Genomic DNA, 21,627 nt, shown 5'->3' with positions numbered 1-21,627 from the left:
ACAGACAGAGGTGACAATCGCATCAACGCCGATCAACGGAAGTCTCGAGCGAACGGGGACTTTGAGAAAGCTGTGGCATCATGGGACCTTTTTTGCCAGTACCAAAATATACTAATAGGGTTTTTCCCCTTTTTTATGGCAACAAAAACTGACACCTTTTGGAATCATGCTTACGTTAACCACAATACTTGCAGTCAAATGCAAACAAAAAACAATACTCTGATAATTTATGCATTGTCTTTGAAACTGATTGGTCCACACCAGAGACAGCTTTCTTTAGAGCCTAGCCTCATATGGTGTTCGACCAGATGACGCCAAAAGGCCACATGAGACTAGGCTCTAAAGAAAGCTGTCTCTGGTGTGGACCAATCAGTTTCAAAGACAATGCATAAATTATCAGAGTATTGTTTTTTCTTTGCATTTGACTGCAAGTATTGTGGTTAATGTAAGCATGATTCCTTGCAAAAGGTGTCCGTTTTTGTTGCCAGAAAAAAGGGGGAAAACCCTATTAGTAAAGCTGTGTCGATCGAGACAGCGGGCGCAACCGCAAAGCACACACCTGCTTCTCCTGTTCTTCACACACGTGTAGATCACCAGCACCGAGACGAGAGTTGTCAATGCCAAGGCAACGGGCAATGCCACCCACCACGCATTCCAGCCTGGTGGAGGTGGCGATGGTGGCGATAGCGATGTTGGTGATGCAGGTGGAGAGAGAAAACGGAGGGTGAGGAAAAGGATTATTGCAATGTCAGCAAACGTCTCAAAACTTTACACGGTGACTGTCAGACGAGAATAGGTAGAAGAAGTGGTAATCAAGACAAAGATCCCCCGTGTAGCCTCAACAGACTGTTGGGGCAAGTGCTGTTGGCGAGCAGCACCTATGAAGGCCGGCACGGCACACGAGGGGGGGTGGGTTGGCAACACCACGCCCGGTGGACGATGTTTACAGCACCGCACCAGGTACTCATCCGAGGCTGAGTCGACGTACAGTAAAACCTTGCGAGTAACTTGGTTTGCGAATGTTTTGTAAGACGGGCAAATTTTTTAATAAATATTAATTTGATAAACGAGCGAGGTCTTGCAATACGAGTACTGTAGTACGTACAGTATACGCTTTGTCTGCCGAGCGTCACGTGATCACAACTGAGCCGATGGTTCTTCTCTCTCTCTCTCTCGCTGCGGGATTGTGGGTAATCGTCTCCCATGCTCGGTCTCAGTCGGCGTGCCCCACTCGTATAGTCAACATCCGTGCGAGCGTATACTGTTTACTAAAGTGTTGTGACCACGTGTGTGTGCGTAAAGCATTTTTTTATTTTGTGTCCAAGTGTAGTGATTGTTCTTTAGTAACTGTACTGCAAGTGAAAGTCGTCCTACACAATAACACTCCTCCTCCTCTCCTCTCTCTCGTCTCCCACACACCAGCCACGATTAAATTAAATTAATACATTTGATTACTTTAAATTTAAATAAAACAAATATAAAAAGGTATTTTGTAATAATAGTTTTTATATGAATACAGTGTTTTTGGGTTGTGGAACGAATCATCTGAGTTTCCATTATTTCTCATGGGGAAATTCGCTTCGATATACGAGTGCTTTGGATTACAAACACGTTTCCGGAACGAATTATGCTCGCAATCCAAGGTTTTACTGTACTGTACAGGCAAACAATACCCGTCTCTGCGACATGCCTTGCGTTGTACGGAAGGGCAAGAGTACGGAATTGCACCACGTATGACGACTAACAAAGGAAGTAAAGATAACTTTTCGGTTAACGCCTCCCTCCCGATGGACCCTACGCGTCTGGGTTCCCCGTACCCTGACGCTCCTCGACGCGCAGGGTGCCGTTGCCGTTGCGCGTTGCCGCGCCGCCCTCGTGCGAAGAGAGCGTCTCCATCATCGCGGTGCTGTCGCGAGTCCTCGTGTTCGAGAGGCGAGCTTGGGTGGGGAGGAGACAGAAAAAGCAAAGATCCACTCCGTGTGTGGCCTTCGAACGAAAGACGGCCACCGCATCGCGCGCTTTCAGGCGCGCTTCTGCGGCCGTCTGGAACGCTCCTCCGTCTGATATTAAGAACCCACCGGAGATGTGCACTTTAAACAATTTAGATTGAAAAACTAATTTGTTTAGAACAGCTTTTTGTGTTTAGTATGTGGTCCTTCCCCCGCACCTCCGGCTAGCACGGTTGGCTATGTACGGTGCGAAAGAAGTTCAACATAAATACATATAAGTATAACCCGTAAAAACAAAGTTTTTCACTATAAATCCTTTATATGCGTGGCAGCGAACTTAATATAAAGGATTTAAAAATATATTCGCCTGTGGAGGACGCGGGGATCGATCCCGCGACCTTTGGCATGGGAAGCGAGGGCGCTACCAACTGCGCTACTCCGCCACGGCCTGTGGAGGGGTTACGCTCTGGGCTCTTATACTGTGATGTTCAGCCAAAGCCATGGATGAGTTATATTTGAATATATGTAAAATAATTTTTTTTTGCCTAAAAAGTGTAAAATTTTGGGAATTTTTTTCACGAACATTAATTGTCTGGCACAACGAGTCTGTGTGGAAAATGTCAGCTCGATTGGATCACGGGAAGTGGGTTAAAAAACGACCGAAAGATTTGCACGGTCGTAAGCAAGCAAGCAAGCACGCAAGCAAGCAAGCAAGCGAACTTAATATAAAGGATTTAATAACACCAGCGGGTACATTGCCCTGTAATTTCATTTATAAAAAAAATTGTTGTCCGATTAGATTACTCTATAATTAATATTATACATTTTTTCTTATCATAGTTCTACATTTTATTGCAATTTCGAGTTCAGTCATTGTTGTTAACTTTTTATTTCGCTTAGATTTTTTCCTATACTTGCCAGTGTAGCTTTGGGATACTCCAATATGAAAGGCGCTTCATAAAAGAGAGGTTATTGTTGTTATCATCATTACATTGCCCGGCCCAAGAGGCCAAGCCCTACCCGAAGTCCTCGCACGCCACTACGAGATTTGCTGGCGGCGGGGGAGGGGGGTGGGGGAGGAGGGTGGGGGAGGGGGGTGGGGGAGGAGGGTGGGGGAGGGGGGCGGGGGAGGGGGGGTGGGGAGAGGGGGACGGGGAGGGGGTGGGGAGAGGGGGACGGGGGAGGAGGGCGGGGGAAGGGGGCGGGAGAGGAGGGCGGGGGAGGGGGTGGGGAGAGGGGGACGGAGGAGGAGGGTGGGGGAGGAGGGTGGGGGAGGGGGGTGGGGGAGGGGGTGGGGGGAGGAGGGTGGGGAGGGGGGAGGGGGGTGGGGGAGGAGGTGGGCAGAGGGGGGACGGGGGAGGAGGGCGGGGGAAGGGGGCGGGGGAGGGGGGTGGGGGGAGGGGAGGAGGGCGGGGGAGGGAGGCGGGGGGGGTCGCAGTGCGCGCGGACACTCACTGCGCACGGCTGGAAGGAGGGGGCCACGCGGACTCAGCGGCTCGCAACCCAGCAGCTCGGCCTTGAGCGCGATCTTGCCGTGCCACGCCGTCGGGTGGAGACGCACGAAGCGCGCCGACGCCAGAGCCGGCAGCAGGGAGTGGCGCGCCTCCTGCCACTGATTGGTGTTGCCTTCGAACACCTGGGGGGGGGGGGGGGGGGGGAAGTGAACCAAGTCACGCTTGCAATTGAGACTCATGCTGGCGGTCCTCCTCGGGTTCGCGCCTGGTTAAACAAATAATACTTGAACTTAGTAGTAGGTTTTTACCCTTTTAAACTGGTATAAAACTGACACCTTTATTCAAGGCATCATGTTAGCAATAACCACAACACAAGTAGTCAAAAAAGCAAACAAAAAGAAGCAACTCTGTGTTTGAGTTGTACGCCTTCTGGTGTCATCTGGTCCAACACCAATGGGGACGAGGCTCTAAAGAAAGCCGTCTCGGGTGTGGACCAATCAACTTCAAGGACAGTGCATATCATTATCATTATCAGAGTTGCTTCTTTTTGTTTGCTTTTTTGACTACTTGTGTTGTGGTTATTGCAAACATGATGCCTTGAATAAAGGTGTCAGTTTTGTACCAGTTTAAAAGGGTAAAAACCTACTACTATATTTTGCCACTGGTAAAAGAGATCTCATAGTGTAAATACTTGAACTTTGGGTCGGAGGTCAGACAGAGGCTCCCTGAAAAACACGGGAGGGGTGGGTGGTGGGGGAGGCGGCAGTGGAAGACCGATATCATTTCTCCACAGCGAGCGCAGGGAGGGAGGGGCGGCCCTCATTGTTTGAGCGTTTTTCCACTGGTTAACTGCCATGCCGAGCCAGAACTAAACTGTGATGAGATTGGCTTCCGGTCAGGGTAAGCCACTTCTTCGTTGAGCGATCATTTGTGATGGCCAGGTCGCTTCTGAAAAAGAAGCGAAGAGCTCAGTGGGCTTCATCTGGTAAGATGAAACATATTCTTTGGATCTTTCGGTAAAGTCAAGTAGAACAAATTTGTTTTTTACAAAAAACGACGACTTTTCAATAGCAACACAAGCAATCGTCATCAGGAGGAAAAAATGAAGAGGAAGGCAAAAGAGGTAAAATCAGGAGTTTTTTGTAAAAAAAAATTGTTCTACGTGACTTCACCGAAAGACCCAAAGAATATGAATTCCTGCAGTCACGAACGCTTTAAGTCAAGATTTAACATAAAACATAGTTTCGTTTTGATTTAAAGCTTTCGTGACTGCAAGGATTCATATTCTTGGTTCTTTCGGTAAAGTCACGTAGAAGGGAATAATAAAATAATAAAAATATAAAACAATATATTACTTTATTATTTCCCTATAAAACTATTTATTATTTTATTATTTCCCTTTTACGTGACTTTACCGAAAGAACCAAGAATATGAATCCCTGCAGTCACGAAAGCTTTGAATCAAAATGTAACCAAGAATATCGTTTCGTTTATTTGTATATATATATTTTTTAAGCAATATGTTTACCATTACTATACTTTGCACTCCTATTGTGTTGTTGTAACGTTCTGACCTGTCGCGACTGGACACCTTTATAGCTCATTGGATTCCTTCAGTATAAATACTTAGATTCTGAATCCGGCTCGGGGTCAAGCAGGGTCAGAGGCGGCGACATCGACGCATTCGTCGCCTGCGCCATCAGTCGGCAAGAGCGCAGCGTCACTGCGTGTCGGTCCAAGGCAAACGTAGCGTCGCGTTCGAGCATCTCGACCCATCCTGTCGTCACGCGTGCACCACGTGAGTGGCACGGTAACCCCAACAGGCGGGATCTTAGCGGTGTCGGCTCAACGGTCCGACTCCCTGATCCGCCCAACCACCGAGTATTTAAAAAGAAAAAACCTTCCGTATACACGTTCCGTGGCCTATACATAACAGGAATTGCTAAATGGTTCAAATCAGACAAGGGTCAAGTGGACAGCAACAGCGACAAAAAAAAAAGGACATTACCAATTCATTGTTCTTACAAAAGGAGACCTGGTTAATTACGCAGGGGTTTAAACCGGTTTAAATCACAGGCCGGCTCAGCGCTACGCCAGTGTGTGATGCGTCCCGCCCCCCCCCCCATCCTCACTCCGAGCCACTCCGCCACCCTGGCGGCACGAGTTCCTCCCCACACGCTGCACCAGGGTCTCTCACCTTGTCCTCACCCAAGGCGGCCGTCTTGTAGAACGTCCACTTGGCGCCTTCCAGGCTGTACGAGAGCTTGTAGGCCGTCACAAAGAAGTTGTAGTTCTGATACGCCGAGCCCGTCGTCACGATTCCTGGAGGCCCAAGGGGGTTTGGGGAGTGAGGGGTGTCATCACCGTCACCCGAGCAAACGGCATCATTGCTACAGACGGCAGCAACATCATTGTTCGTATTGTTCGTCATTTTGGTGACCCAGGTGAGCCTTGTAAACGAGACTCATATCCTGGCTCAACAAAATAAACCTGAAACTAGACCACCGGACAGGAACGTCGCTACAGAGAGTAAACAGCACTTCAGGCTCATACAAAGAATAGAACGTTTTCATGGAGTCACACCTCTTTTTTCTTGCAGTCATGGTTTTTTTTTAACAACCCCCGTGTAATTTTCGTCAAGTCTTAGTCCTGTGGCTTTCGTTGCGTTACTCGCTCGGTCTGGTCCACAGTCAAATATCTCGGTCGCGCACTTAGTTATTACCCTTGCTACGAGAGCAGCGCATTTGTCGCCCTTTGCATCGGGGCGCCTCCGAGCGACAAAGATGCCGGCACCCAATGGGATCCCTCGTTTTAAACATCGCGGGGGACGGCGATCTTCAACTCCCGACGCGAATCAGACGGCACGGTAACACTTTATGTTTGTACACATCATGGCGTTAACGAGGGCGGTTTGCCGGATTCCAACCGCGGACCTCTGCAACAAGCGGCCAACGTGCCACTGCCGGCCCGCGGCACCTCCCGTTGGTCCGTACGCCGGTGGCAGGCGGGCGCGGTAACTTACCAACGACGCGCTTGGGCGTCTGCAGGTCGACCTGGAGCCACTGGCGGTCGTCGAGGTTGAAGGGAGCCCATGGCGGCCCGTGCAGGCCCAGCCTCGCGTGGTGCGCAGGCCAGGCCTGCAGCGCGCCCTGCGCGTCGTACCACTGCAGCGTGGAGGAGGCCGTGAGCTGGGCGTCCGCCACGGCGCCCGACGCAAAACCCAGCGCGGCGTCGCAGCCTGAGACGCGTCGACGGAACAGCGGAAGGGGTTGGGTGGAATTGGGTGGAGTGGGGGGGAGGCAAGTTCCGCTACAGTTAAGAGTCCATTCCGGTATTTGCGCCGTCCTCCTTGTTATAAACGTCTATGCTCCACCCGCCTTCACCTACCAGATGAACCCCCGATGACCTCGCACGGCTCCGGGAGGCAGTCATCCAGCGGTGGATTGTATGTGTATATGTACGTTGAACTTCATTCGTACAGTACGTAGCCAGCCGTACCAATCGGCGGTACCGGTGGAAGGATTGAGAAAACGGCGGTACACTTACAGTGTAAAAATTCAAACATTCGTCCCAAGTTGGAATTCAGCAGTCATATCTGGGGCTGGAGCACCCAGTTCCTACCTCACTGCACCCGATGGGGTGCAACGTAGAGCAGTCAGGTTGAGTGATGACCCACCACTTACTGATTCACTCCTATCACTTGCTCGCTCCCCGGTGGTTAGTCGCCTTCTTATCACTCGCATATCGATACTACAGTAGTTATTGTTCTCACGAATTAAAAATCAAGGGCACGCGCGGATTATACGAGGCGTTCAAATGTGCATTTCACCATGTACGGAAACCAATGGGTAGCTGTTGGGGAAATGTTTTTTTTTTCAAAATTGCAAATTGTCCTTTTTTTTCGCAGGCCACGGGAGGAAATACGGCCACACACAGATATGTTTGCCATCGCTGTCAAGATAAACGAGTCCCTCCCCTACTCACAGAGAGCACGCACTGGAGCACTTTGAAGTGCTTAATAAGAGCACTCTTCACAAGAGCGAAGAAACACAAAACGCACGGTAAATGGTTCCGTGAGTCAAGCCTTTGAATGGATTGCTCTCAAGCAGTGCCCGCGACCGAATGGGCCATAGAATTGCCCCGTCTCGGCAGATCTCGCAAGCCCGCACGGCGCTCGGATGGGGCGATCGGAGCGCGCCGGCGCACACGGCGAGCGGCAGAGGGCGGCGCGGAAAAATCACGTCGTTGTACTGCTCTGCTACGCTCCCAGGCAGCGACGCTTCGTGCATTCACCGACGCGCACTGCCCACGTCCAGCACCCACGCGCACACGGGGATGGTGCTTCAAGCAGCGCCACTCTCCCGTGCGCTACCCGGCCACCCGCACGTGTGGCAATGTGTGGGAGGAAGTCGCGCTGGGAACTGGCGTGGATCTGCGTCATCTTTACCGTCGGTTTTGAACTTGAAGAGCCAGTCGGAAAGCGGCCCACTGTGGAAGACAAGGGAAATAATAATAATTGTTATTATGTAAACATGAAAATTATCCAAATTATTAAATCACATTTCATCTCATCAGAACTCATGAGCTGGTTAAGCAAAATACTACAATAACGTATTAAATATATAGACACATGTACCTGAATAGGGTATTTAAACAGGGTACGTGTGTGTAAATTGAATACGTTTCAGAATTATTTTGGGTAACAAGATCTGATGAGCTGTAACATGATTTAATAATTGGGAAGACAAGGGAAATAACAGTAACAATCATTACATGAACACGAAAATGACTAAATTATGAAATCACGTTTCATCTCATCAGATCTCGTTACCTGGTTATAACGAAATAATTTAGAAACTTATTAAATATACACACACTTATACGCTATTTGGGTACACGTGTGTGTGTATATTTGTAAACAAAATACTAACCTCCGTTGTTGTTTTTTTATACACAAATTGTGTTAAAATCACAGCCAGCTGGACGACGGGCAAGACCACGCAAACTCGCTCGCTCTCTCTGCTGCAGCCGTCTCATCGGGGCCCAGCGGCAGACCTCAACATCGGCATCGAACTCCCCAATCAACATCGCCACGGTTGCGCGCCCACGTGAGAGAGAGACGCAACATCGCCACGCGCGACGCTTTTCCCCGCGCACGCCGCCACTGACTCTGTGGAGGCGATGCCGTTGGCTCGGCTGCCCTTGTAGTAGTGGGCCCCAGGGGCACGGCGGACCATGACGCTGCCGCCCTGGTCGGCCGCCAGGACGCCCGCGTGCACCGCGGCCCTGCACAGCGGTGAAGACTGAAAGACACAAAGACAAGATAGGCAAGAAAATAATCAATGCACATGCTTTTATTTGCACTCAAAAAGTAGAAAAAACTTTATTTTGACCCCAGAATTAATACAATTTGGTGGGCTGAAAATAAGTGGGTGGTTTCCTTTTCGATATGTTTAATTTTTCTTATGCAATTTTCTTTATTTTAATGTTAACCGTTGTATATGCAGAATCATTTATATATGTACATATTCATTCTAAGATCTCAATCCAGACAATAACAATAGTTCTTTATTGTCTGGATAATCCTAATATATTTCGAATAGTGCAATACATTTTTTTATAAAAAACACGAAGAGGCCCAGGATCGGCATGACCTGGACCGGTTATTTAAATGGGATCTTGAACTGGCACGCGAGATGACAAGTCTGTATACACAGTTTCAGCTCGTTTGGCTTCGTAGATCCGGAGACATTAAGCATCAGAGACTTGAAAGATAACAGGGCAAGCTAAATAAAAGTGTGTAAAAGGAGCCCCTGTATAACCAATCTCAAGGGTGCCACAGAGGCGAGATGTTAACGACCTCGCCTGGTATGCAAGAGGTCGCGTGTTCGATACCGACCCTGACGCCTGCTGTATATTTGGAGTTTGCTTGTCTCTCTCTCTCATCATCATCACGGTGGCTAGGAGATGTTAACGACCTCGCCTGGTATACAAGAGGTCGCGAGTTCGATCCCGACCCTGACGCCTGCTGTATATTTGGAGTTTGCGTGTCTCTCTCTCTCATCATCATCACGGTGGCTAGGAGATGTTAACTACCTCACCTGGTCTGCAGGAGGTCGTGGGATCAATCCCGACCCTGACGCCTGTATATTTGGAGTTTGCGTGTCTCTCCCAGTGGTCGCTTGGATTTTTCCTCCGGGTCCTCCGGTTTTTCCCTCCATATTTAGAACCAACGTGCGTTTAGAGTATTTGGCTGCGATACATTTGCACATGATGAGCCACTTCGTTGAGCTATCATTTGTGGGCAGGTCACTTATGAAAAAGAGCTACATAGCTCAGTGAGCCTTACCTGGTAAAATAAAACGACTTTAGTCCAGTTTAGTTTGACAGACTGTTGGGGCAAGTGCTGTTAGCGAGTAGCACCTAAGTAGGCTGGAAAGGCCAGCACGACGCCCAGCCACCTTCTTCTCCGTAGTGGCGATGTTTACTCATTTGAGGAGGAGTCTACCTTGGGAGGTCCAGCAACAGATATTCGCCACTGGTGTTGGCCGTGAGCGGGAATCGAACTCAGACCGTCGGGTTCATTGCACAGTGCGCTAACCACTACACTGCCGCTCCCCGGACACAAGTGTACACACACAAAGATAAAGACCCCCCCCCTATAGCCTAAACAGACTGTAGGGGCAAGTGCTGTTAGCGAGCACCCTATGAAGGCCGGAACAATACACGGCTGCCTTTGTCTCCCCAGTGGCGATGTTTACACACCGCAACAGGTACTCATCTGAGGCTGACTCAACCTAGGGGAGGCTCAGTGCCGGTTCAGATAATTGCCACTGCTATTGGCCGTGAGCGGGAATCCAACTCGGGTGGCCGGGTTCGTAGCGCAGCGCGCTGAACGCTACACTACCGCTCCCCACACACACACACACACACGTGTACGCACACACACGACAAAGATAACCCAGACTAGTTTTTGACATTTTTGTTGGGAAAGACGCCCAAGGTTTGATTTGAATATCCGTCACCAAAGTTAGTCGTAGCTAAGTATCCAACTCAGGTGACCGGGTTCATGCGTGCAGCGCACGAACCGCTGCACCACCATTCCACCTGTTAAATTACAAAGGACGCTTTGGTGAGCCAATTACTTCCAGCCATTGTGCCAGGCACCATCGGCGAGCCGGAGACAGCAGAGGGCAGTGCAGCACAAGTCACTGTTGCACGGTACTACCTATGCTCCTCACCTGGACCAACCCCGTCACGACCAGCATGGCGAGGTCGTCAAACAACACCAGAGGTCGCAAACGGGTTTTGATTCCTTACCCGTACCCGGCCGCACCAGGGTCGCAAATGGGTACCCGTACCCGTACCCGGCCGGGTACGGGTACCCGTTCCCTACCCGTACCCTACCCTACCCGAAATGAGTGACAAACAGTTACTCACCAGTGACTCACGGCCTACCCATACCCGTACCCGGCCGCACCAGGGTCGCAAACGGTTACTCGTACCCGTACCCGACTGGGTACGGGTAGCCGGGTATCGGGTAGGGTACGGGTATCGGGTACCTGGTTGCGACCTCTGAACAACACTCTCCCTCCCCTCACCCCATGGACAGTGTGGTGCGGGTGGAGGTCCTCACGCAGCAGTGAACTGACGTGTAATGCTCATCGGGTAACTCATCGTGATGCGAAGGGCTCACTGCAAGGACTCATCGTGCCAGGCTATAGTTTGTTGAACCTTCCCCCGCACTTCTGAATTAGCACGGTTGGCTACGTACAGTGCGAAAGAAGTTCAACATAGAAATACACACACATACATAGAAACGAACGCGTCCCGACCGAGGTTAGTTTCTGCATGCCAGCGAGTGTGTGCGTGAGCGCGCGAATCTCACGTCTCTGTATCCGGTCTCGGGACAGCCCATGATCTCGCTGTCCGTGCTGAAGCATCCGGCTGGGCAGTACTTCCTGGACACAAGCATCCCAGGAGAGAGACGCCCGTGTGAGACGAAAAAAATAAATCAGTTAAAACCGTCCACTCCGGCACGTAGCTGCCTGCAATCCAGCAATGTGGAGGCAACAGAGAAGGTTGGTGGATCACACACACATACACACAAGATGTTGCGAAACTCCCCTCTACCCGTGAGAGTCGAGGAGGAGCAAATGCCCTGACTCGCAAGGAGAACGGGGCTGAGCAAAAAGGTGGACTGTCACCTGTTTCATCTGTGTGGGATACAGCGTTTCACCGTCGCACGCGTGGGATTTCTGCGGATGCTCCAGTTTCCTCCCTCGTGTAGAAACGCTCATTAATTGGCCGATAACTCGTTAAAATATAAAGGACGGCAGAACTTGGGCAATTGTTGGTTCCGGCTCATGGCGTGACCGCCTTCCCGCTCGTCCACGATTCCTCGCACCTCGGGGTCGCTTGGTCCCGTAGAGAGAATGCAGTGTGGTGGCCCAGTACAAGTTACAATTATTATTAATAACAATACAGCAAAGTGAACAGACAGATGATAGAGAGAAAGTGTACTTGTCCAAAGCAACGCGTCCACGTTTTGCAAAAGGAATCGGAAAATTCACAAAAGCAAATCAGACGCGTGCTGTGCGGCTGTATTTGTTGTAGATGTTGGTTTTTATAGATTCATTACTTTCGGGTTGGCTCGCGGTGTCCCGATAATAAACGGCTTCCAGCAGCTCTGAAATAATCACGAGCGCACAAATGGAGCGCCAGCCGTGACTCGTCCACAAGTGGCCTAAAAAGTACGTGTGTGTACGTTGAACTTATTTCGCACCGTACGTGGCCAACCGTGCTAATCCGCGGCAGCCTCAGCCTCTCCTGGATGGGCCATTAACAGCCACCGTAGGAAATGTCCATCGAACTTAACTCAAGTCTCTCATGTTGTTAGGAAACAATTTCCATCGTCCGTCGTGACACGCCCGAATGGGCCTTCACGCGTCGTGCTGGCAAGAGTCCCACCGTAATGAGACTCGTATACTTCCATTCTAGACGGTCGATTAACGTCTCCGCGTGTCAGAGAACGGCCCGTGGAAGTAGATATCACAGAACTACTTGTCCGAGATCCCTCTTCAGGCAATCTCTCGTCCACACTCGGGGTGGCGCAACTTTTCCACGCGTCCCCGACAGACAGACATGTTCATCGCATGGCAAGAAAATTAATTTTAAAAAAACAATCATGCTCAGGGCTGAAATTTAGCCACATAGAATGCACAACTAAATGTAACACGACGGCTTGTTTGTGCAGTCATAGATGAACGGGCTGAGACCACCAGTTCGCTGCAAATGAGAAACTGGTTTAATTGCGGTCAGGTAATTAAAACCTAGGTTCGAAATCAGAACAGAATGTGGTGGTTCAAGGTCTCCGACACGGTCATTGTGAGACTCACACCCCCCCCCCCCAAAAAAAAAGCCACCTGGCCACATGCAAATTTACCTGTATTCCAAAGCCTCATCTGAGAAGTGAGATCCCAGGCTCAGGCAGGTGATGAGATCTGCAACAGAAAGTGTCATTGACCAGTTACAAACTCGACGCTTCGACGTACGTATGCATGTATGCGGAACTTCTTTAGCACGATACGGAGCCAACCGTGCTAATCGGAGGTGCGGGAGAAGGACAACAAACAAAAATACTAAAACTGTTCGAAAGAAATGAGTTTTCAATCTAGATTTAAAAGTCCTTCCTAATATCAGAAGGAAGAGCGTTCTTCAGTCCTTTTAGATACCAAATTGTACGCGGCAGTCTAAACCAGAGTTGTTAAACGGTAAACCGGTCATCATTTTCAGAACCGGTGACCGGTTCTGAGACTCAAGAACTGGTTACCGATTCCAGCCGAACGAAAGCACGAACCGCAGCGAGCTAGGGAGTGAGCGAGTGAGTGAGCGAGAGTGCGGACAAGGAGCAATCTCAAGCGGTGGTCTTAGCTCACCGGCATGTTTCTCCGTGGCGTAGTTGAGCAGGAAGCCTCGTCCCGTGGTGCCGGATCGGCTCTGGAACTCGACCGTCACCTCGCTCCCCACGCTCACCACCTCCTTGGGCACGTAGTACATGTTCCCGCAGTACCGGCCTGCGCACCAAAGACGTACAAACGCAAGACATCCCCCACCACCAGCCGTTGCTGTTGGGACAAATGCCGTTGCTATGCTTGCGTGCACATGCAAAAAAAACCTAAACTAAGATCACCCCCCCCCCGCCCCTATCGCCTTAGCGGACTGTTAGGCCAAGCGCTTGTTCGTGAGTAGCACCTATGAAAGGCGGCATGGCACACGAGGAGGTGGTGTGGCCTCGCAGCACCTATCACCACCAGCAGCACCATCAACATCATCACCATCACCACCAGCAGCACCATCACCACCACCAGAATCACCACCACCAGAACCATCACCACCAGCAGCACCACCACCACCACCAGCAGCAGCACCACCAGCACCACCAGCACCAACTGCACCACCAGCAGCACCACCACCAGAGCGCGACTACAGACTGTGACGAGACGAAGCTAACGAGTCTCCGAATGAAGACGCGCACCAACGGGATTTGGTAGCGCGACTCGCAACTGCAGCGATGATCACACCACACGTGGCAATTGGCTGTGTGCGTGTAAATCTACATATTTAAAGAGTTCAGTGAAAGGGGTGGGGGGGGCTCACCAAAATTAACTTCTGGTTTGGGGTCCCAATGGGCCATCCCCCCATTACCAAGGGTACATATATATATATAAAATAATTTATAGGTATATGTGAAAATAATGTTGAAATTTTTATCGCGTCTTCTTCCACTGCCGAATAACGCGCGGGGCAGCTTTAATATATTTTTTCCGGGGGGGGGGCGGGGGTGGGGGGGCGGGGGGGCGTATTTGTGAAACTTGGCAACGGAATGTTTTCTTGCCATGGGAGTTGCTGGAGAAACGCGGTGGAAGCTACGGCGGAGAAGAGATCGCTGCGCCGGGCGAGCGTAATGACGCGCACAACAAAACATCTGTGCCCCCCCCGCTAACCCCTCCCCCCACTTACCCCCCTCCCATACCCCCCCCGCCCGCCCCCCCACACCACCCACTTGCCGGCTGTTGTTTAAAATCGATTCGACGCGCACGCATCACAGCGCGCGCGCGCGTCGATTCGAAATATTTCACAGCGGCCTCTCCGTCTCTCCGACAGCGCGATCCTGGCAGAGACTCTGCGTCTCACATGGGATGCGCGTGTGTGTGCGCATGTATATAAACATTACACAAAAACATCGCGACGTGTTTACGGGAAGAAAAAAATGTGGTCGTTACAGGAGGATGAGCCGAGACAAAAGCAAACGGCTCCTCGCACTGTCGACGCGTAAAGAAGCTGCGCCACCGCAGAGGTGTGCAAAGTCGTTTCCACTCCGCCCGTTCAGCCAGCGAAGACTCGCAAAGTCTCAAGACTATTTTTCAGGAGGGTCTCTGCCAAGTTTTTTTCGCAACAGGGGAGGCGAACTTGCTGCTCTCACGTGACACCGGTAAAAATAAATAATAAAAATTATAGAAATAATAATATCAATAAAATTATAAATCACGACGTTTTGGAGGCAACACAAGTCTCCGTCAGTAAATGTAGCTGTGACGGTCCCACCTGATGACGGAGACTTGTGTTGCCTCCGAAACGTCGTGATTTATTATTTTATTTCTATTATTATTTCTATAATTTTTATTATTTTTATTTACCTACGTGACTTTACCGAAAAAACCTAAGAGTATTGGGGGGATGGTTTGGCCGTTACCAGTGACACTCTTTGCACGTTTGTAGCTCATGGGAGAAAAAAACTACGGACAAAACCCAGAAGATGCCCAAGCAGAACAGGGGGAGAACATACCAACTCCACACACAAAGATGCCCGATTCAGGAATCGAACCGAGGCCCTTCTTGCTGCGAGGCCACCGCTCTGCCACCCAACCGCCTTGCCACAGTCACGCCGTACGGCATGGGGTCCAACCTTTCTCGCCGGCAATTGGAGCGAAACAACGGACATAACGACGAGCAACACCAGGCACGACACATCGGAGCGCTGCTTGTACCACCAGCACCACCACCGCCACCACCAAAAACAAAAGATCCCCCGTATAGCCTTCACAGACTGTTGGGGCAAGTGCTGTTAGCAAGAAGCACCTATGAAGGCCGGCACAGCACTCGAGGGGGTGGGTGGCCAGCACCACGCCCGGCCGTCTTTGTCTCCCAGGTAGATTGATGTTTTTACACACCGCTCCTGGTACTCATTTCAGACCGAGTCGACCCAGGGGAGGCCAATGACCGGTTCAGAAATTCGTCACTGGTATTGCCCACGAGCGGGGACCGAACTCGGGTGGCCGGATTCGTAGCGCAGCCCGCCAAACCGCTACGCCGCCGCCATCGCCGCGCCAACCCACTCGAAGCTCTCTCTCCGTCGAACAGGCGCACGTAGTCGGCTTGGCAGTGCTCGTTGTACGGCACGAGGAAGTCGGCGAAGCGCAGGCGCAGGCGGGAGCCCGGCGGGCCGCGCACGAGCCAGCGGCAGGAGCCGTTGCGAGGGTACGCCTGCGGGTAGTCGAGCGAGGCGAGTGTGCCGCTCTCCAGGCCGAGCACCGTCAGCCCGCACGCCGAGCCTGGGGATGAACGAGGGGAGTCGGGGGAGAAGAAACTGGTTACGGCTGTTAAGGTGGCAGGGCGGTGTGTGGCAAGATGTTGACTTGCTCGCCTGGTATACAGGAGGTCGTGGGTTCGATCCCGACCCCGACGCCTGTATATATGGAGTTTGCGTGTTCTCCCCGTGGTCGTGTGGAATTTTATCCGGTTCCTACGGTTTTTCCCTCCACATTTGAAATCAATGTCACGCGTTTAGAGCATTTGGCTGCTATAAATTCCCACTTGATAAGCCACTTTGGTCAGCTATCATTTGTGGCAAGGTCGCTTCTGAAAGAGCTGTATAGCTCAATGGGCCTTACTTGGTAAAAAAAAAAAAATTGTTTGACCTATTTAGGTGTGTGTAGCCGATCGTTGGCTACGTACGGTGCAAAATAAGTTCAAATAAACGATGCGTCCGTCGTCGCTAATTACCATGAAATAGATATGACAACACGCAACGGTGTGTTTCTCGCAAGCAGCAGGAAGGCGACGGCTCTCATCATGCCTTGCGCGCACATGTCGCGTGATCACCACATGTACAATGATCTCAGCCTTGTCTCGACCACAGACTCGAGATTTGACAACGCGCAACAGTTGTGCTGCTCATACGACGTCCTCCTTGCCCTGCACGCGTGTGTCTTTCGATCGCCACATTGAATGTACGGGGATCCCAGCCTTGTCCAGACCACCGGTTCAAAAAGAGCCGATTGTGTGCGACCCCGTTATTGCTTAGACCGCGGTGGTCATTGCACATCAGGCAGCGGTGAAAACAACGGAGAAAACTCCGGTCCGGTTCGTTCACATTAGGAGTCAAACCACGGCACAGTCGTCAATGTTCACCGCTGCCTTGGGTTTCCGGGAAACCCAGACAGGAGGGCCTGTCGCGATGAGTTTTTCTCATCATTTTAAATAAGGTGTGGGATTTTAATTGTAATTAGTCTTTGCCTCGACCGGCCATGTCACTTTTCACATCATCAAGTCCTTCTCAGGTCGCTTGCACCTCACAAATTGTCACCTATTACACGATTAGTCGCCCGAAATGTCACCCATTACATGTAAACACACACACACACACAATGTACCTATCATAGGCAGCATTATCGAGTTCGAAGTTTCTCACATTGAACGATTCACACTGATGTAGTCCTTCCATTTTTTAAGTCAATTTTATTTGCTCTTGGCCGTTTCTTCACACACACCAGCCCGTTGTTGTTTTTACAGAAACCTTGGCTGGGATATAAGATGACGATACTGCGGTATTTTTTTGGAGCCGAATGGCTTGTTTGTGTTATTGCAATTGTTGGCAGAGCTCAAAGATCGCTGTGAAGAAAAAAATTTAAATTTCTGCCAATTTCCCCTCCCACCCACTAACACACATTTTCATAACATTTATGTTAATTTTTAACAACAACAAATACATTGCCATTTTATTGCCCTCATATCCAAGTACATTTAATTCAACAAGGTCATTTACTTGTACAAACAGTTAACAGGTGCCCGCCGACAACGTTGAATGTAAAAATGACAATTATTTACCCGCGAAGGCCTCCCCCGAGTCTCTGGAGGCTTGTTTTCAGGAGGGTGCCTGCAACATTGGGGGTTGTTTGGCCATGAATTGCTTGAGTAATGAGCGCCGTGGTGGCGAGATGTTAACTACCTCGCCTGGCATACGGGAGGTCGTGAGTTCGATCCCAATCCCGACCTTTGACACCTGCATATTCGGGAGTTTGCATGTTCTCCCCGTGGTCGCGTGGATTTTTCTCCGGATCCTCCGGTTTTTCCCTCCACATTCAGAAAACATCACGCATTTCGAGTATTTAGTTGCTATGAATTTCCACGGGATAAGCCACTTCAGTGGGCTATCATTTGTGATTGCCAGGTTGCTTCTGAAAGAGAGCTACATAGCTCGGTGGGCCTTACCTAGTAAAATAAAAATAGTTTTTAGTTTATAGAGCTTGGCTTCGTGTGGGAGTAAGTGGGAACCGGAGAATCCGGAGAAAACCCAGCACCGCGCCTGCTGCAGACGAGAGAGGGAGGCACTCAGCACCGCCACCTCCTGGCCACCACCTCGCCTACAGCACCCGGCAAGCCACGATGGCTAACCCTTTCCAACTACAGGCGTCACTCAAACCTGCCGGAGATTCCGAGATCCGACGAGACTGGGTGCGGCGCATTTCGGATAATTTAGGGTCACGGGCAAAATACAAAAGACAGTTGCTAGACTGTGTTTATTTTGATGCCCTTCCTCCTCCCCCGCACCTACGATGAGCACGGTTGGCTACGTACGGTGTGAAAGAAGTTCAACAGACACACAGAACAGCCCGATGACCTGGGTTTAGTTTCGAGCCACAGCTAACCCCAGTGGAAAGCGATGCCTGAATCGGTCCCGGTTTCCACCCAAACGTCGACTCAGCCTCATGTTAGAACTTGGTGCGCCGTGTAAAAATGAGCACTGAAGAGAGACAAAGGGGGCCAGGCGTGGTACAGGCCACCCATCCCCTCCGCGTGCAATGCCGCTTCAGGAGGTGCTCGCTAAAAGAACTTCCCCCAGCAGTCAGTTAAAGGCTACATGGGGGACCTTTGTCTCCGTGGTACTCACCAAACGGCACTAGCCCCAACGGTCCTATAAGGGGGGTACGGGCGGTGGGATCTGGGTTTCTGTGCACGTGTTTGTACACGCAAACGTGCGCGTGTGTGTGTGCGCGCGCCGTGTATGTGTGTGTGTGTGCGCGTGCACGAGCGCACTTGCATTTGTCATGAAAGACCTTTTAGGCAATGGTCCTTAACAAATAGGCCCCAACGTTTTGGGCAGGAAATGGTAACTTTAACCGGAGCAGCTAAAACAACAAACGCCAGTTATTGTGCAATACGCAGGGGGAGTTGGGAGGGAAATGTAACATTTCTTCGCATTCGTTTCACTTCGCATCGAAGATAACGCTCGGTTCGCTCCGGCCAAGAAAGAGGACTCGCGGAGTACGGAACATTACGCGCAAACGCTCGAAACATCCACGCGTACATAGAAAAAAATCAGCCAGGCGGAACCAAAACAACAACCCCACAATTATCCCCACTACCCCCGCCCCACATTAAACATTAAAACAGAACAGAGTTATTGTTGTGTGGCCGTTAGCAGACGAGACGCAGAGATAAACTTGCGTAAAATAAGCTGCAATTTACGCTCAGGCAGGACACCACTCCCAGAAGGGGAAATGTGATGATGGATGAGACTGCTGGTGGGATGACAGGCAAAGAAGGGAACACACCCCAGAGGATGACCACCAGAGCTCATGAGTGTGTATTATTACAGTGTATGTGTGTGTATGTAGGCGAGATGGGAGCGATTAGATCTCCACGTGTGTGCGCTGTATTTGGTCGCGCGTGCACGTATGGGGGGCAGCAGCGCAAGCGGTTAGCGCGCTGCGCTACGGACCCAGCGACCAGAGTTCGATTCCCGCACACGGCCAACAACGGTGACGATTACACTGGTCAACAAAAAAAAAAATTCTGGCCTGGACTTTTGCAGCTAATTTCAGGGTGCTGATTCCAAATCTGATCGGAGATTTGCTCTATCACATCTCATTTTTATGCTATGGGCATACCCCATTTTCATTGATTTTACCCGAAATTAACTACGTCACTTATGATTGCAAGTTGATGCGAGCCAGTGACTGATTTAGTGTTAAAATATGGTGCTGTATTTTTAGGATAGTGCGTTTATAATATAATTTTATGTAGATATCCACATTTATTTAATATTTTTCTTCTGCAGTTTTTATTGAAAATGCAATATTTGATATCTCAAAAACCTGATTTGATAGACAAAAACTGATGCCAGATTTAGAATCAGCACCCCAAAATTACATTATAACCGTTGGAATACCTTATGCCAGAAAAAGTGTGTTGACCAGTGTTATCTGAACCGGTCCTGGGCCTCCCCCGAATTCGACCCCAAATGAACACCTGGTATGGTGTGTAAGGCATAACCATTGGGGAGATAAAAAGGCGGTGGTGTGTGGCCTTCATAGGTGACGCTCGCTAAAAACACTTCTGGGGGATCTTTGTCTTTGTGCACGTAAGAAAGATGGGAGCGATTAGATCCATGTACGTGTGTTATATTTGGTCGTGCGCGTACGTATGTATCTATGTGGGGAGCGGTGGTGTAGCGGTTGGAGCGCGAAGCAACGAACCCAGAGATGAGACTTCGAAACCCGCTTACGATTACTAACCGTGCAGAATATTTAAGACCGGTCCTTGACCTCCACTAGGTTGACTCAGCCTTAAATGAGCACAGTACCTCGTGCGGTGTGTAAACATCAGTACTGTCGAGATAAAAGGCAACGTGTTGAGATGAGTTTTGTAATTAATTGTAAATCTGCGTGAATTTGTAAAAATATAATTAATATTGTCCAGTCCTTGGTCGATCCGCTGCTGGATGAAGGCCTCACCATGCAGTGTCTATCACGGGAGTTTGTTTGATCATACTTCACCAGACTGGTCGGTGCGGGCTGGTGAAGGAAGGCCTATGAATGGTTCAGATACCACACTCCGCTGCCAGTGTGCTAACCACCGCACCAGTTGCGTGTGTAAATGACATTTTTGCGACCCCAAACTGACTCTCAAAAGTTACTTTTGATCTCAAAGGACAACTCAGCTTGTTTAAATAAAAATGTTACGATGACTACGATGATCGGAATCTCTATTTTTACTGGAGGAATCCGATGAGCTATGAAGCTCTTTTTCACACATGTCCAGTAAATTATGACAATATATTAAAAAAGGAATGCTATTCAGACGCAAAAAACAAACATTGCCGGGTAAGAACAAGCCTCTATCTGACAAGGCTCATGACCAATCGTAAGCAAACAATCTCACCAAGTAAGCAAAACGATTCAGGCTTTGTTTATTCCTATTTTCCCCCGTGCAATAAAGCCATGTTCGGATTTCAAACGTGGCAAGTGGCGTGGGCCCAGGCCACGGATGGACTCATCCTGTTTGTGTCCGACCATTCAACGCATGAGCTTATTATCGTCCATGATCTATCCACTCCTGGATGAAGGCCGCCCCACCCCCCCTAAGTCATTGCCGTTTAGCCTCACAGACGAGGCCTTTAAGCCATCTCCCAGCCCTGTGATGCAACAATCTACCTAGCCCCGGCACAAACGCCGATTTCATTCCTCCATCTCCGACGATGCGCGTGCTCTCGCACGTGTACCCTCCTTTCGTTGCCACTCCATCATTGGGTCTTGACCGATGGCCACGATCAATTCTAGTGACGCATCCTGCCCAAGCAGCCCACCCGTACTTTCGAACAGTTTGGAAGTCATTCACCTGCACGTGTGTTCTTTCATCCACATGTTTCTCATTCTGTCTCTCAGTGCAATTCCAAGTATGCATCCCTCCGCGCATCATTGCACACTTCTCAGTTTTCCTTCCAATCTTTCTTTGAAATGAATGACCGTGTTTCTGCACCACATGTTACAGGAGGTAGTAAGCTGTAAATAACTGCAAAAGATAAAGGCGTGGCTCTGCATTTACTTGCTCACACCACTGCTGGTGGAACAGCCTGTACGTACGATGAACTGCTTTCACGC

General features: G+C 50.1%; 1 protein-coding gene across 3 annotated transcripts in view; it reads right to left on the bottom strand.

Annotated features, from left to right (window-relative positions):
• Positions 1–21,627, bottom strand: part of LOC133351399 (discoidin, CUB and LCCL domain-containing protein 2-like) — a 52,199-nt gene that overhangs the window by 7,481 nt on the left and 23,091 nt on the right. The window contains exons 2-12 of one of the 3 annotated variants that reach the window (XM_061566569.1): positions 15,802–16,017; positions 13,342–13,479; positions 12,849–12,906; positions 11,292–11,364; positions 8,573–8,706; positions 7,851–7,891; positions 6,426–6,641; positions 5,601–5,725; positions 3,405–3,585; positions 1,818–1,937; positions 560–659 (exon numbers count right to left, since the gene is read on the bottom strand). In XM_061566569.1, the coding sequence (XP_061422553.1) occupies positions 560–659; positions 1,818–1,937; positions 3,405–3,585; positions 5,601–5,725; positions 6,426–6,641; positions 7,851–7,891; positions 8,573–8,706; positions 11,292–11,364; positions 12,849–12,906; positions 13,342–13,479; positions 15,802–16,017 (1,402 nt within the window). The other 2 variants (XM_061566587.1, XM_061566578.1) reach the window with 2 other exon arrangements.

This window comes from Lethenteron reissneri, chromosome 5, assembly GCF_015708825.2.
Source record: "Lethenteron reissneri isolate LAM-NWPU_2019-01 chromosome 5, ASM1570882v1, whole genome shotgun sequence".
Classification (NCBI taxonomy): Eukaryota; Metazoa; Chordata; class Hyperoartia; order Petromyzontiformes; family Petromyzontidae; genus Lethenteron; species Lethenteron reissneri.
Note: the sequence above shows the minus strand (reverse complement) of the source record. Positions and strands in the feature narration are given on the sequence as shown.